Source organism: Narcine bancroftii, unplaced genomic scaffold, assembly GCF_036971445.1.
Source record: "Narcine bancroftii isolate sNarBan1 unplaced genomic scaffold, sNarBan1.hap1 Scaffold_151, whole genome shotgun sequence".
Lineage (NCBI taxonomy): Eukaryota > Metazoa > Chordata > Chondrichthyes > Torpediniformes > Narcinidae > Narcine > Narcine bancroftii.
The window spans coordinates 4,780,863-4,793,075 of record NW_027211886.1 but is presented as its reverse complement, the minus strand read 5'-3'; the positions used below and the strand labels follow the sequence as shown (position 1 = coordinate 4,793,075).

General features: G+C 44.3%; 1 protein-coding gene across 2 annotated transcripts in view; it reads left to right on the top strand.

Annotated features, from left to right (window-relative positions):
• Positions 1-12,213, top strand: part of LOC138750453 (cytosolic arginine sensor for mTORC1 subunit 2-like) — a 68,932-nt gene that overhangs the window by 27,236 nt on the left and 29,483 nt on the right. The window contains exon 2 of one of the 2 annotated variants that reach the window (XM_069912511.1): positions 6,783-6,852. The exons of the other annotated variant lie outside the window; for it this stretch is intronic. Coding sequence (XP_069768612.1) covers positions 6,783-6,852 — 70 coding nt within the window. The remainder of the gene's footprint in view (positions 1-6,782; positions 6,853-12,213) is intronic. 2 annotated transcript variants of the gene reach the window in all.

Genomic DNA, 12,213 nt, shown 5'->3' with positions numbered 1-12,213 from the left:
GAAAGAAGAAAACAGTAAAGGAGAAAAACTCAGACCCCTTACCTAACTGTGTTGCCAGATGCTATATATGACTGGTATTAAAAAAAACCCAAAGGTTTTAGAAAAAAAATAATATAAGGAACATGGAAAAGATACAAAGATTTAACTGGATTAATAGTTGCATTTAAAGATGCCCTTGGTGAAATCTTCTGTATAATAGTCAGGTTACTAATGATGAACTGAAAGTTTGGTGCAGCTAGATAGTAACTGTGTGAAAATGTAGTCATTTAGCAGGTAGTTTCTTGCCTTGCCAAAAGCAATGGAGATGAATGACCATTTAAGCTGTGTTGCTGCTTGCAGTAAACTGGGATTCACTGGGAGAGTGCTGTATTGATGACTGGCCCCACCTCCCGGCTCTACCCATATATAACCCTGGTTTCCCGCCTAAACCCAGAACCCCTTCAAAGCCTACTCATGAACCCTACCCTTTGTTGAAAGCTAATAAAAGCGTTTGGTCTCCCTCCAGTCATCTGTGAGCTTTTGTTTACACTACAATTTTATTAGCTTTCAAAACAAGGATGGAGGCAAGGATGGAGCCCAGTATGCTGCTAATAGACCCCCAGTCTCCCCGACACAGCTGAGGAGTTCGCATTATTGGCTAGACTGCATCCAGGCCTACCTGAATGCAACCAGGGATGTCTTCCACACAGACGAACTCTGGAGGTCGGTGCTCATCTCCAGGGTGGGAAAGAAGGGGTACACAGTCATCAGAGACTGCCAGACATACAGAGGCGCTGAAGACTTGCTACATGAAGGCCCCAAACAAGGTCCTAGCAAGGCACCGGCTTGCTCTACATCACCAAAGGCCCGGAGAGTCGATCAATGACTACCCGCTGGATCTGCAGACACTTGCTAAGGATTGCTGGGCTGAAGTGGCTTCGGGCCGCGTCTGAGAAGACGAGAAGATCTGGGACACTCTGGATGCAGGAGTCTGCACTTGAGGCAGTGACTACTCGAGTTGGGAAAGAAGGACCTTGCTAGTCATATCGAGCTGGGCAATTCACTGGAACAGGCCAGGCTCGAAAACGACGATCTCGAAGAAAGCGATCACGCACTCTCAGATAAGCACCTCCAAGGATCGGCTGCTCCTGCTATGGCTGCCCCTGCTCTAACGGCTACCGGTTCCTGTGCAAGGGAGTGCTTTTTCTGCAGAAAAGGTCAGCAACCCCGAGCCGGTTGCCCCGTTAAAGACTTGGCGTACTCCAGATGCGGAAAGATGGGACATTGGGTGAGAGTCTGCTGCGCGAAGGGAGGTCCAGGGAAGTCCACGGTCTGTACTGCTCTTGGATCTGATTCCAGCCCCAAGTCGTCTGCCCCGAACTCGCCAGAGATTGCCTGCTGCACAACCCGCCGCCTTCAGAAACTGCACAAAAAGGCTCAGCAGTCATCTTGCTGTGGCCCGAGTTCAAATTTGGAGCCATCGTCGTCAGAGGAGGAAGGAGGGCGGCCAGACTCAGGATGGAGGGGGCCACTCGAGGGAAGAACACGGCAACTCCAGCAAACTGGCATCGCTGGTCCTCGATCAGAATTGACCTCACCAGCTCAGAAACTCTATGGTAAGGTAACAGTGAAGGTAAACGGACATTATACCAAGTACCTAATCGACATGGGCTCTGCAGAAAATTTTATAGACTCACTGACTACAAATGTACAACTTAAAAATGTAACCTTATAATTATCGAATCTTCCTTGTGTCTCAGTCCCTTTCAGCGTGTGTACAAAAACACGGTATAGTTCATCTATTATTCAAAGGGAGGGAATTTTGTAAATTTTGCATGTACATTTTAGATGAATTGTGTGCTCTGGTACTGTTGGGTCTGAACTTCCTGCGTCACCTTAAAAGCATGACCTTGGAGTTTTCTGGTCCCCTCCATCCGGTAAACGCTCAGAATGGAGGGCCCTCAAAATCAGGACCTACTTTCAGCCTCTCCATGCTGAACATTGATCCTCCCCCTCTATTCCCAAACCTGTCTGCCGACTGTAAGCCCATCGCCACCAAGAGCAGGAGGTTCAGCGCGGCAGACAGGGGAGTTCATAAAGATGGAGACCCAGCGCCTGCTGGAGGAGGGGATCTTCGAGCCCAGCACCAGCCCGTGGAGAGCGCAAGTGGTGGTGGTAAAGGCTAGTAATTGAATATAGCCAAACAATTAACAGATACACACTCCTAGTCATATACCTCCTCCCTCGCATTTCTGATATGGTGAAGGATATCTCACAGTATCGGGTCTATCCGACCATTGACCTGAAAGCTGCCTATCACCATCTTCCAATCCATTCCGAGGACTGCCCGTAATGGCATTTGAGGCTAACGGTTGACTCCATCAGTTCCGGAGGGTCCCTTTCAGCATTAACATCAGGATGTCTATCTTCCAGCGGCAGATGGCCAGAATGGTGGGCGAGTATGGGTCGAAGGCTACCTTCTCCTACCTCGATAGCGTCACCATCTAGCCACACCGTGGAAGACCATGATGCCAATCTCCAGAGCTTTCTCCATGCAGCGAAAAGCCCTGAATCTCGCTAAAAACTCGAACAAGTGCGTGTTTAGGACTAAACGTCTGGCTATCCTTGGCTATGTCAAGGAGAATGGCATTACTGGCTCCGATCCTGATAGAATGCACCCCCTCCCTGGGACCACAAAGGCTTTGAGGAGATGCCTGGGGTTTTTGAGGAGATGCCCAGTGGGTCCCTCAATACATCGACAAGGTTCGTCCCATCTTAAAGGCCACTAATTTCCCCCTCTCGGATGAAGACCAGACTGTTTTCAATTACCTCCGAAGCCATATTGCAAAAGTCAACCTGTTGTTGAAAGCAAATAAAAGCATTCGTTCTCCCTCCAGTCATGTGAGAGCTTTTTATCAACGCTGTAATGCTGTTGGTTAAAGAAGAGGAGAACCCATTGCTCTTCAGTGTGCCTTGGGATTTTTTTCATAGACTGAATCTACTCTCTCATCGTTTGAAGACCAGTGGATAACCTTTTTGAAGCAAGCAGCTGAGATGTGGAGAGGATGGTTGCTCTGGCTCTAAGGTCCACATTGAAGGCTCACAGTCTCAAAAAAGAGGCAGGCCGTTTAGGACTGAAATGTTCGAAAGATGGTTAATCCAAAATTCTTTAGCCTAGGGATTGTAAAAGCTCAACTTCGATTGCATTCAAAGTCCATTGATATTTGATGCTTTAAAGTATGACCATTGAACCCAAACTCTCGCAATGAGGCAATATTCCTGACTGCAGATTTGGCTTAATTTCTTCACTGAAGAGCTTCCCAGTTAGTATGGCTCCTGTTGAAAGTGGTTTGGGAAATCTTTTTTTTCTTTAAAAACCTAATTCTGTTATAAGTGAGAGATTTTTTATTTTTTTTGTAAATGCAAAATAGTTGAGGACTAATTAGTGGATATTGTGTATTAGACTTTCAAAAGATCTTTGAGGTGCCACTGAGATTATTAAACCATATTAGGACTATATGAGCTGATATTACAGATGGTAGTCGGCTCACAGCAATGGGGAATTCAGGTCATTTCTCTTTGAGGGCCTGTGATCAGTAAAATTATTTAGATGTTGATGTCAGGCTCTATCAATGATTTGGATGAGGTGACCAAGTATAATATATATCCATATAGCCCACTTTGCTTTTGAAACACAGCTGGGCTGTGGTGAGTTACAAAATACGGCAAATGTAAAGGAAGCAGGTGGTGACATAGAGAATATGGAAAGTGTGATGCCATTTACTTAGTTGAAGAGTGCTTTTTAAAAAAAATTGTAGTATGGATTGTGGATGGTCATGTGACCTGTCCAGTGTGGATTAAGGTATTGTGGGGCCTGCAGCATAAATTTTAAGGGGGCCCTAAATAGTGCCGGCTGGCGCATGCACAGTGAGGAGGGAAGCACCTATACTGAAATTACACTTCCCCTCCCCTGTTAAAACCTACTAACACGTTTTGTTGAAACAAAACTTATGATGGCGGCGGCTGGCTCAATCTTTGTTACCCATAATCCTTCACACAGCTGGAAGCACTCTGCGTTTTCCTGGCGTTAACACTTGCAGAACGGTTCCAGTAGCAGTGGGGGGCCTCACAGTTTGGCGGGCAGCAACCTCCTTTGAAGAAGACCGCAGAGCCCACCTCACTGACAAAAGGCAAAGGAGGAAACACCCAACCCCAACCAACCAATTTTCCCTGCAGCCGCTGCAACCGTGTCTGCCTGTCCCACATCGGACTTGTCAGCCACAAACAAGCCTGCAGCTGACGTTGACTTTTACCCCCTCCATAAATCTTCGTCCGCGAACCCAATCCAAAGAAAAAAAAGGGGGGGAATTATGGGTAACAAAGACGGCCATTGCTCCCGCATTGAGCCATCTTCATTAGTTGCCAGGGTGGCCCCGAAGTGGCCCGATCTGATGCTGCAACAACGCTCCAGTAAACTCTGGCAGCACTGCACCCCTCCTGCTGCTCTGGGAGTTAGATTTGGTAGGGTGGGGGGGGGGGAGATGCACAACAGATGGCTGGGGCTAGGAGTGAGGTGGTCTGGCGAGGTGAGGACAGTGGCACCCTCTTCAAATGGCTTGTTACATCTTTGATGAAAGGTTATAATAATTTTTGTGACCATCCATTTAAGCTTTCATGTTTTATTTCCCAACAATTGTGCCGCCTGCAGTGGCTATGAGATACAACACACCCATAGTCTGTAACCTCGATTAAAGGTGATAATAGGCCAATTGTCATCTTTAATTGGGGTTATTAAAACAGAATGTCAGTGTGGTATCTGATAGGTGCTGTACAAAGATGAAAACAAAAATGTTTAAGTTCATAATTCATAAACGCAGGGGCCCAAATCATATGCTACTTTCGCTACTACATTAATCTGGCCCTGTCTGTTGAAACCTGGTGGGAGTGTGGATTGTGGAGGGTCACGGGACCTCTCCTCAGTCTAGAGCTTGTCAGAAGTCATATCACCTGCCAATCAAGGTTGGATTCTGCCCATCCCTTAGTGCACACCTGACCATTGGCCCCTTTAATCACCTCATGATTACTTGGGCCAAAGTCTTCAGCATACTGGACAATAAAGCCCACCATGTTCAGTACCTCTTCCTCTTTTGCTCTTTGGCCCTGAGACAGACCCTGCTGAGGACGACACTGGAAGGGTTGTTGGTAAGGTATGGACTATGTAGGGATTGGGACTGTTGTAGTTGTAGATAGTGTCTGAGCCGTGCCCACGTTAGACAAGGAATGGCGGATAGCTCATTGTAGTCCTTGGTTGTGACAAGTCTGTTTAAACAATTGCTAGTATCGGTAGAATTAAGTCTGATGTGACTGGCTGTACTTTGTTGTGTGATTTGAGAATACTTGCATGTGTTATCCCTATTGTGTTCCCCTTGCATGCTTCAGTAAAGATTATTTCTGCATTCAACGTGTGTCCAGACCCACTACTTTTCCTTTCCCACACAACAGTGTTTCAATATTCACAAGGATCTGAGTGTCCTTATTCGAAGTAAGTTGACAGCTGATGTGCCAGTTCAGCAATTATTTACAAAGATATTAACAGTAAGTAAATGCAAAATACTCTTGAGTGCAAGAAAAAAGACACATTGCTGTAATTGTACTTGGAATATTGTGTTCAGTTCTGGTCTCTCGACCCAAGGAGATGTTTACAGTAGAGAGAGTTCCATGCTGATTCACCAAATTGATTCTGAGAATACAAGCATGTATTTTGAAGAGGGACTAAGCAAACTATTCCTGTACTCTTGGACTTTGAAGAATGAGAGGTAATCAACTTTAACATGCAACATTCTTATCGGCCTTGACAGGGTGGAGTCTCCTGGCTGTGCTGTCCAGGCCCGGGGTAACCGTCTCAAATAGGAAATGGGCCAGTTAAAATTGAAATGGGTAACTTCTTCACCCAGGGGAGGGTGAATGTTTTGTAGTTTCTACCCAAGAGCACTCCAGGGAAGCAGTACAGTTCAACCTGCAAGTTCCTGACTTGGTTTGAAGGTGGATTTAGTTTCAGGAAGTTGTCGTCTGAGTCGGTTCAGAACACAGCAGTATTTTTTTTAAACCTGCAAACCAAGCACATATTGATGAATCACTTTTATTCTGTTTTGACGAAATTCATTCTGCCCATGTTGCGGATGCTGGGGGGTGGGGAAAGGTGTGGGGAAGAAGGTCACTTTGATTCCACTTACAAATGGCGTGGATTTGCTGTTTTGTGTTTTGGAAGCAATTTCGTGGGGAATTCTCATTCTGGATATTGAATGACTGAATAAATAAATATTAGTTCAACTTGTTTGAGGCCAGACAGCTGACATTTTAATTTTCTTTAAGCTGCCAAATGATATAACATACATTTTGCAATTGACTCTGAAGTGTGTGCAGATGTCAAAGAGCACTTCATACAATTGGGGCCACCATGTTATATGAAAATGTACAGTTAAACTGGAAGGAGAGTGCAGTTGCTGAAAAGGATGAGCAACAGCACAGTTTTTTTTTAGTTTGGGAACAGAGACGGCTGAGAGGAAACACAATAGGGATGCACAAAATGAGGGTGGGGTGGGGGGCAGATAGAGTAAGTCAGAATTTTCAATTTCCCAGATTTGAAAGAAGTGGTGGATGATGTATCCAACTATTGCCTCTTGCCTTTTAGCCTGTGTTTGTCCCTATGCCCCTTTCTCCCTCCCCCTAAACTTTTATTTCTTTCTTTTGCTCATACCTTGACGAAGGACTCCAGCCTGAAAGATTGGTTATCCTTCCTATAGATGCTGCACGTCCTGCTGAGTTTCTCCAGCAATTTTGTGTGTTGCTACAAGGCTGCAGATCTGCTGGAAGGTAGGATTAGACTGGTACTTCATTATTGGTTGGCACAGACACAAAGGGTCAAAGGCTTCCTTCTACATTTATATGAAGACACATTATGATGCCTGGTTCGTGATTTTTGTGAACCCACTTGGCTCTTTTTCTCTCTCACACTCGCACTCGCACTCACACTCACACACTCTCTCTCTGCTTGGGTTAATTTAAAGTAAGTCTGAAAGTCAAGATAGATGTACCATCAACTGAAGTAAAACACGAAAGTCTCCAGACACTGGTTGAAGTAAAAACACAACGCTGCAGGCACTCAGCAGGTCAAACAGTGTCCTTTATATCGCAAAGGTAAAAATACATAACCGGCATTTCAGGCTTGAGCCTTTCATCAAGGTATGGAAAAATATTGGCAGGCATCTGAACAAAAGAGTTTGGGGGCGGGGGAGGTGTGGTCGCAAAGGCAGGAGGTGATGAGTGGTGAAGGGAGGGGGGGACAGCAGTGATCAAGGGTTGTAGGATGGCTGGGGGAAGGGAGGGAGGAGAACTGGAAAGGGGAAGAGGAGAACAGGTTAGGTGTTTTTTTTCTGTTTTTTGCTAACCGGCTCTCCTCTTTCTTTCCCCCCCCCCTTCTTGTACCATCAACTGAGTTTGCTAAAACTTCAGACAAATTTCAATTTAAATAGCTAACCTTTAAAGATGGCCCTAGATTATGTTGTGTGTCAGAAAGTAGCTCTTGGGTTTATTTTTTTCACCACTTTAGTTGTATTGGTGAACACGTGCAATAGGACCTAAAATCTAAATGAGAAAATTCAAAGCTGGGAACTGCAGGGCAGTGAGCAAAACATCTTTAGTTGGTAAGTTCCTAGAGTGAAGAATTTGGAGGGACGTGTACTTTGATGGACGTGGCAGATTAGGGCATAACAGCATTAGATAAGGTTGCACTGGTTGGCTGCTCTGGAAGGTTAGATTGAATGGGTTCCAAGGAGAGTTAGCAGAATGGATAGAAAAACATTTTTTTTTGTAAGACAGTAAAGGGTGATGGAATTTTCTTTTGGACTGGAGCCACATGACTAGTGGTGCCTCACAGGGTTTGGTACTGAACCTATTGCTCTTTTCATCTACATCAAGATTTGGATTAAAAACCTATGTGGCATGATTAGCAAGTGCTTGGTATTGTAAACGGTGGAGACAGTTGCCAAAGATTGCAGCAGGATCCTGATCAGGTGGATAGAGGATTGGTTGATGGAATTTAATACAGAAAAATGTGAGGTGCAGCATTTTGGAAAGTCCAACATGGAATGCCCAACATGGGTAAAATATACACAGTGAATGGTAACAATGTGGGGAGTGCTGTTGAGAAGAGTACAGGTTCATAATACCCTGAAAGTCATGATCAATTGGGTGGTCAAAAAAGGTTTTTGACATGTTGGTCGTCTTCAGTCAGATTATTGAGTATAGAAGGTGGGAGCTCATGCTGCAATTGTTAAAGACGTTGGCGTGCCTCATTTGGAGTATTGTGTTCAGTTTTGGTCGCTGTGCTTGCAGAAAAGATGTTGTCAAGCTGGAGAGGGTTGGTACAGAGAATATTTACAAGAATGTTGCCCAGACTTGGTGAGCCGAAGCTCTATGGAGAAAATGAACCAATTAGGGCTTTATTCCTGGAGCGTAGGAGGAGGAGAGATGTCTTCAAAGAGGTATGCCAAATCAAGTGAACACAAAGTCTTTTGCCCAGAGTAGGGAAATCCTTGACCAGAGAACATAGGTTTGAATTGAGGAGTGGGGTACGGATGGAGTGGGGTGGTGGTGGTGAGGAGGGAAAGATTTAATAAGGACAGAGAGGATGGTAGGAAAATGGACTGCTGGAGGAGGTGTTTTAGGCAGGTCCTATTGCAACTTTTAAAATGAACTTGGAGAGATGGGTTGGAGGGAAATGATAGGTGGGATGAGTGAGAATGAGACTTTTTGGTTGATATGGACAAGTTGGGTCAAAGGGCCTTCTTCCATGATATGTTTGTATTTCTTGGCACAAACCCTCCTCAAAATTAACTTTGAAATTTAATTCTTGTTGGAGGATTTCATCTTTGACTTATCTAATGTCTCTAATTTGGGGAAATAGCTACTGTGTTTTGTGTCATTTAAAAAAAAAACACAATTGTTATTGATGTAAAGGATATTGCCTTAGGAAGGGGAGTCAAAAGCTTGATCACTTGAATTTGAAGCAGGGCTGTGCCCTGGTTGAAGTGATGTTTTTTAATAATTTTTTATTTTTCACACTGTGAACCATATCAACCAAAATATATACAAATGTTTCTCATTAAATATACACAGTGGCATTTTCTCCCTTTTTTACCCCCCTACCCTTCTTCCACCCCCCCCTTCCCACCCCCCTCCAAGACCAATAAATATTCAACATGTACAATACAATAAAACCATAAAACTGTCTTCACACAATGAAAAATAAACAAGAAAAATGCATCGTCTGCTTTTACACACTGAATCAAATCGTTTTGTCTTATCATTTTAGGGGGTGGAGTTTGAGGGAAGCTCTCTCTGTTATGTTCCATGTATGATATAGTTCAATGTGGCCATCTTGTATCTTGTTTACACCTCTTTTCCACTTCCTCACCATCTCCATCCCCCTTTTTCCCATTTTCATCTCTGTTTTCACTTTTTAAGCTCAATGTATATTTAAAACATAAAATACTCCAACAATTCCCATACCCAATATTACCTTAACCCCAAATGTTTTCTCCCCCCCCCCCCCCCCCCCACCACCGAGTTGCCCCTTATCCCTTGCCAGGCAACCACAACTCCCCTTTCCATTTGGATTGCAATCTTGCTCACAAGCGTCAACTGATTTCGCAGTCATGGTTATTCTCCTCCCAACCCCCCCCCCGAAAAGATTTTTTTTACAAATATAACAAAGCTCTTCCTTTTATTCCCCTTCCTTCCCCTCTCTTTTCCCTCTTTAGTTCTTTACATTTACATTGTTTTTACATCTTTATATATACTTTATCACCATTCTTCATTCTTATTACATCTCTTCATCTCTCCTTCTATCCTGCAAATGCTCTGCAAATTCTTGTGCTTCCTCCGGATCTGAGAATAGTCTGTTTTGCTCCCCAGTTATAAATATTTTAAGCATGGCTGGATGTCTTAACATGAATTTATAGCCTTTTTTCCATAGAATCAATTTTGCTGCATTAAACTCTTTCCTCTTTAAGAGTTCAAAACTTGTGTCTGGGTAAAAAAATATTTTTTGACCCTTGTATTCCAATGGTTTATTATCTTCTCTAACTTTATTCCTTGCCCGCTCCAGTATATTTTCTCTTGTTGTATAATCTCAAAAGTGTTACTAAGATGGATCTTCCTTTTTGATGTGTCTGCAGTTTCGGAGCTAGTGCTCTGTGTGCCCTTTCTATTTCCATTTCTTCCTGCATTTCTGTCGTGCCCAGGACCTTCGGAATCCATCCTTTTATAAATTCCTTCATGTCTGTGTCTTCTTCACCCTCCTTCAGGCCCACTAATTTTATGTTGTTTCGCCTACTATAATTTTCCAACATACAATTTTCTGAGATTACAACTCTTGTGTCTCTAATTTTTTTTGTCACTTTCTTCCAATTTTCCTCTTAAGTCATTTACTTCAATTTCTACAGCTGTTTCTCGTTTTTCCACATTTTGTACTCTTTTCCCTATTTCTGTCATGATCTCTTCTAAACTTTGCATTTCATCTTCTGTTCTTTTCATTTTTCTTTTAATTACACTAAATTCTAAGGACAACCATTCTTTTAATGCTCTCATTTGTTCTTCAAAAAAGGCTTTATCTATATTCTGTCCATCTGTTTTACCTTCTATTTCTCTGTGAAGATCTTGGTAGTCTTCTTCCTCTTCTGTGTCTGTACCTGTGTTTATGTCTTCTTCTCTTTGTATCTGTGTCTCTTCTGATTCTCCTGATGAGTTGCTTTTATCACTTTGTCGGGTCTCTTCTTGCTGGGCCTCTTGTTGTTGTTCCTCCCCTCCTGGGGTGCTCATCTGTCGGGCCTTCTGCTGCTGCTCCTCTTGCCATTCATCCCGTCGACTTTCTTCCTCGTCTGGTTCCTCACTCCCTCTCCTGCCGCCTTTCTGATCTTCCAGCTGAGAGCCCTGGTGTCGGGCGTCCCTCAGCTGGTCGCGCTGTGGTTGCCTGCTCCTCGACTGAGCCCCCCTCCCGTCAGTGTTTCCTTTTACCTTTGATTGCGCAGTTGCGCACTTTTGTTTGGCTCAAAGAGCCATTTATGCAGTCCACTGGTCGGAGGGGGGGGTTGCGACTCCGTGGGGCTGGCACCAACCTCTGAGATCGTGCGATTTTCGCCACCATTGCTCCCTGTTCCTTCGTGCAGGTAAGGCCGCCTTCTTTCTTTTCCGGTGACTTTTCTTCTTTTTTCCCCGTTGTTTTTACTTTTTCCTCCTTGTGTGCCATCTTCTTTCTCTTCTCTGCAAATTTATCTTCTATTTCTTATACTTTATATTTGTTAAGCTTTGTCTTTTCTTGACTTTTTTTCTTTTTTACCCTACTGGCCACGACTCCATCACGTAACTCCTCGGTTGAAGTGAAGTTGACTAAAAGTGGTGTGAAGCATGTTAGGGGTAAACAAAAAGACTCAGTAATTTGTGTTTGTGATTGTATGGGATCCTATCACCTCTGTATATATTTGTATATGTAGAGCTCGTTGAAAGAATCAAAGACTTGTTGATCCAAACCAAGGCTTTTATTAGCAAAAGACAGGAGCTCTTCACAGGTGGCCGACCAGTCGGGAATGATCCGATCTGGCTAGGGACACAACCCTTTAAGGCCCAGACAATAGGCGTGGCTTAGCTCTCAGCCAATCGCTGTAAGCACAGTCTAGATACAGTAACTATATACACTATGTACATTGGTGATAGATCTGTACTATCACTGTATCTTCTTTGGCTTGGCTTCGCGGACGAAGATTTATGGAGGGGGTAAAAAGTCCACGTCAGCTGCAGGCTCGTTTGTGGCTGACAAGTCCGATGCGGGACAGGCAGACACGGTTGCAGCGGTTGCAGGGGAAAATTGGTTGGTTGGGGTTGGGTGTTGGGTTTTTCCTCCTTTGCCTTTTGTCAGTGAGGTGGGCTCTGCGGTCTTCTTCAAAGGAGGTTGCTGCCCGCCAAACTGTGAGGCGCCAAGATGCATGGTTTGAGGCGTTATCAGCCCACTGGCGGTGGTCAATGTGGCAGGCACCAAGAGATTTCTTTAGGCAGTCCTTGTACCTTTTCTTTGGTGCACCTCTGTCACGGTGGCCAGTGGAGAGATCGCCATATAACACGATCTTGGGAAGGCGATGGTCCTCCATTCTGGAGACGTGACCCATACAGCGCAGCTGG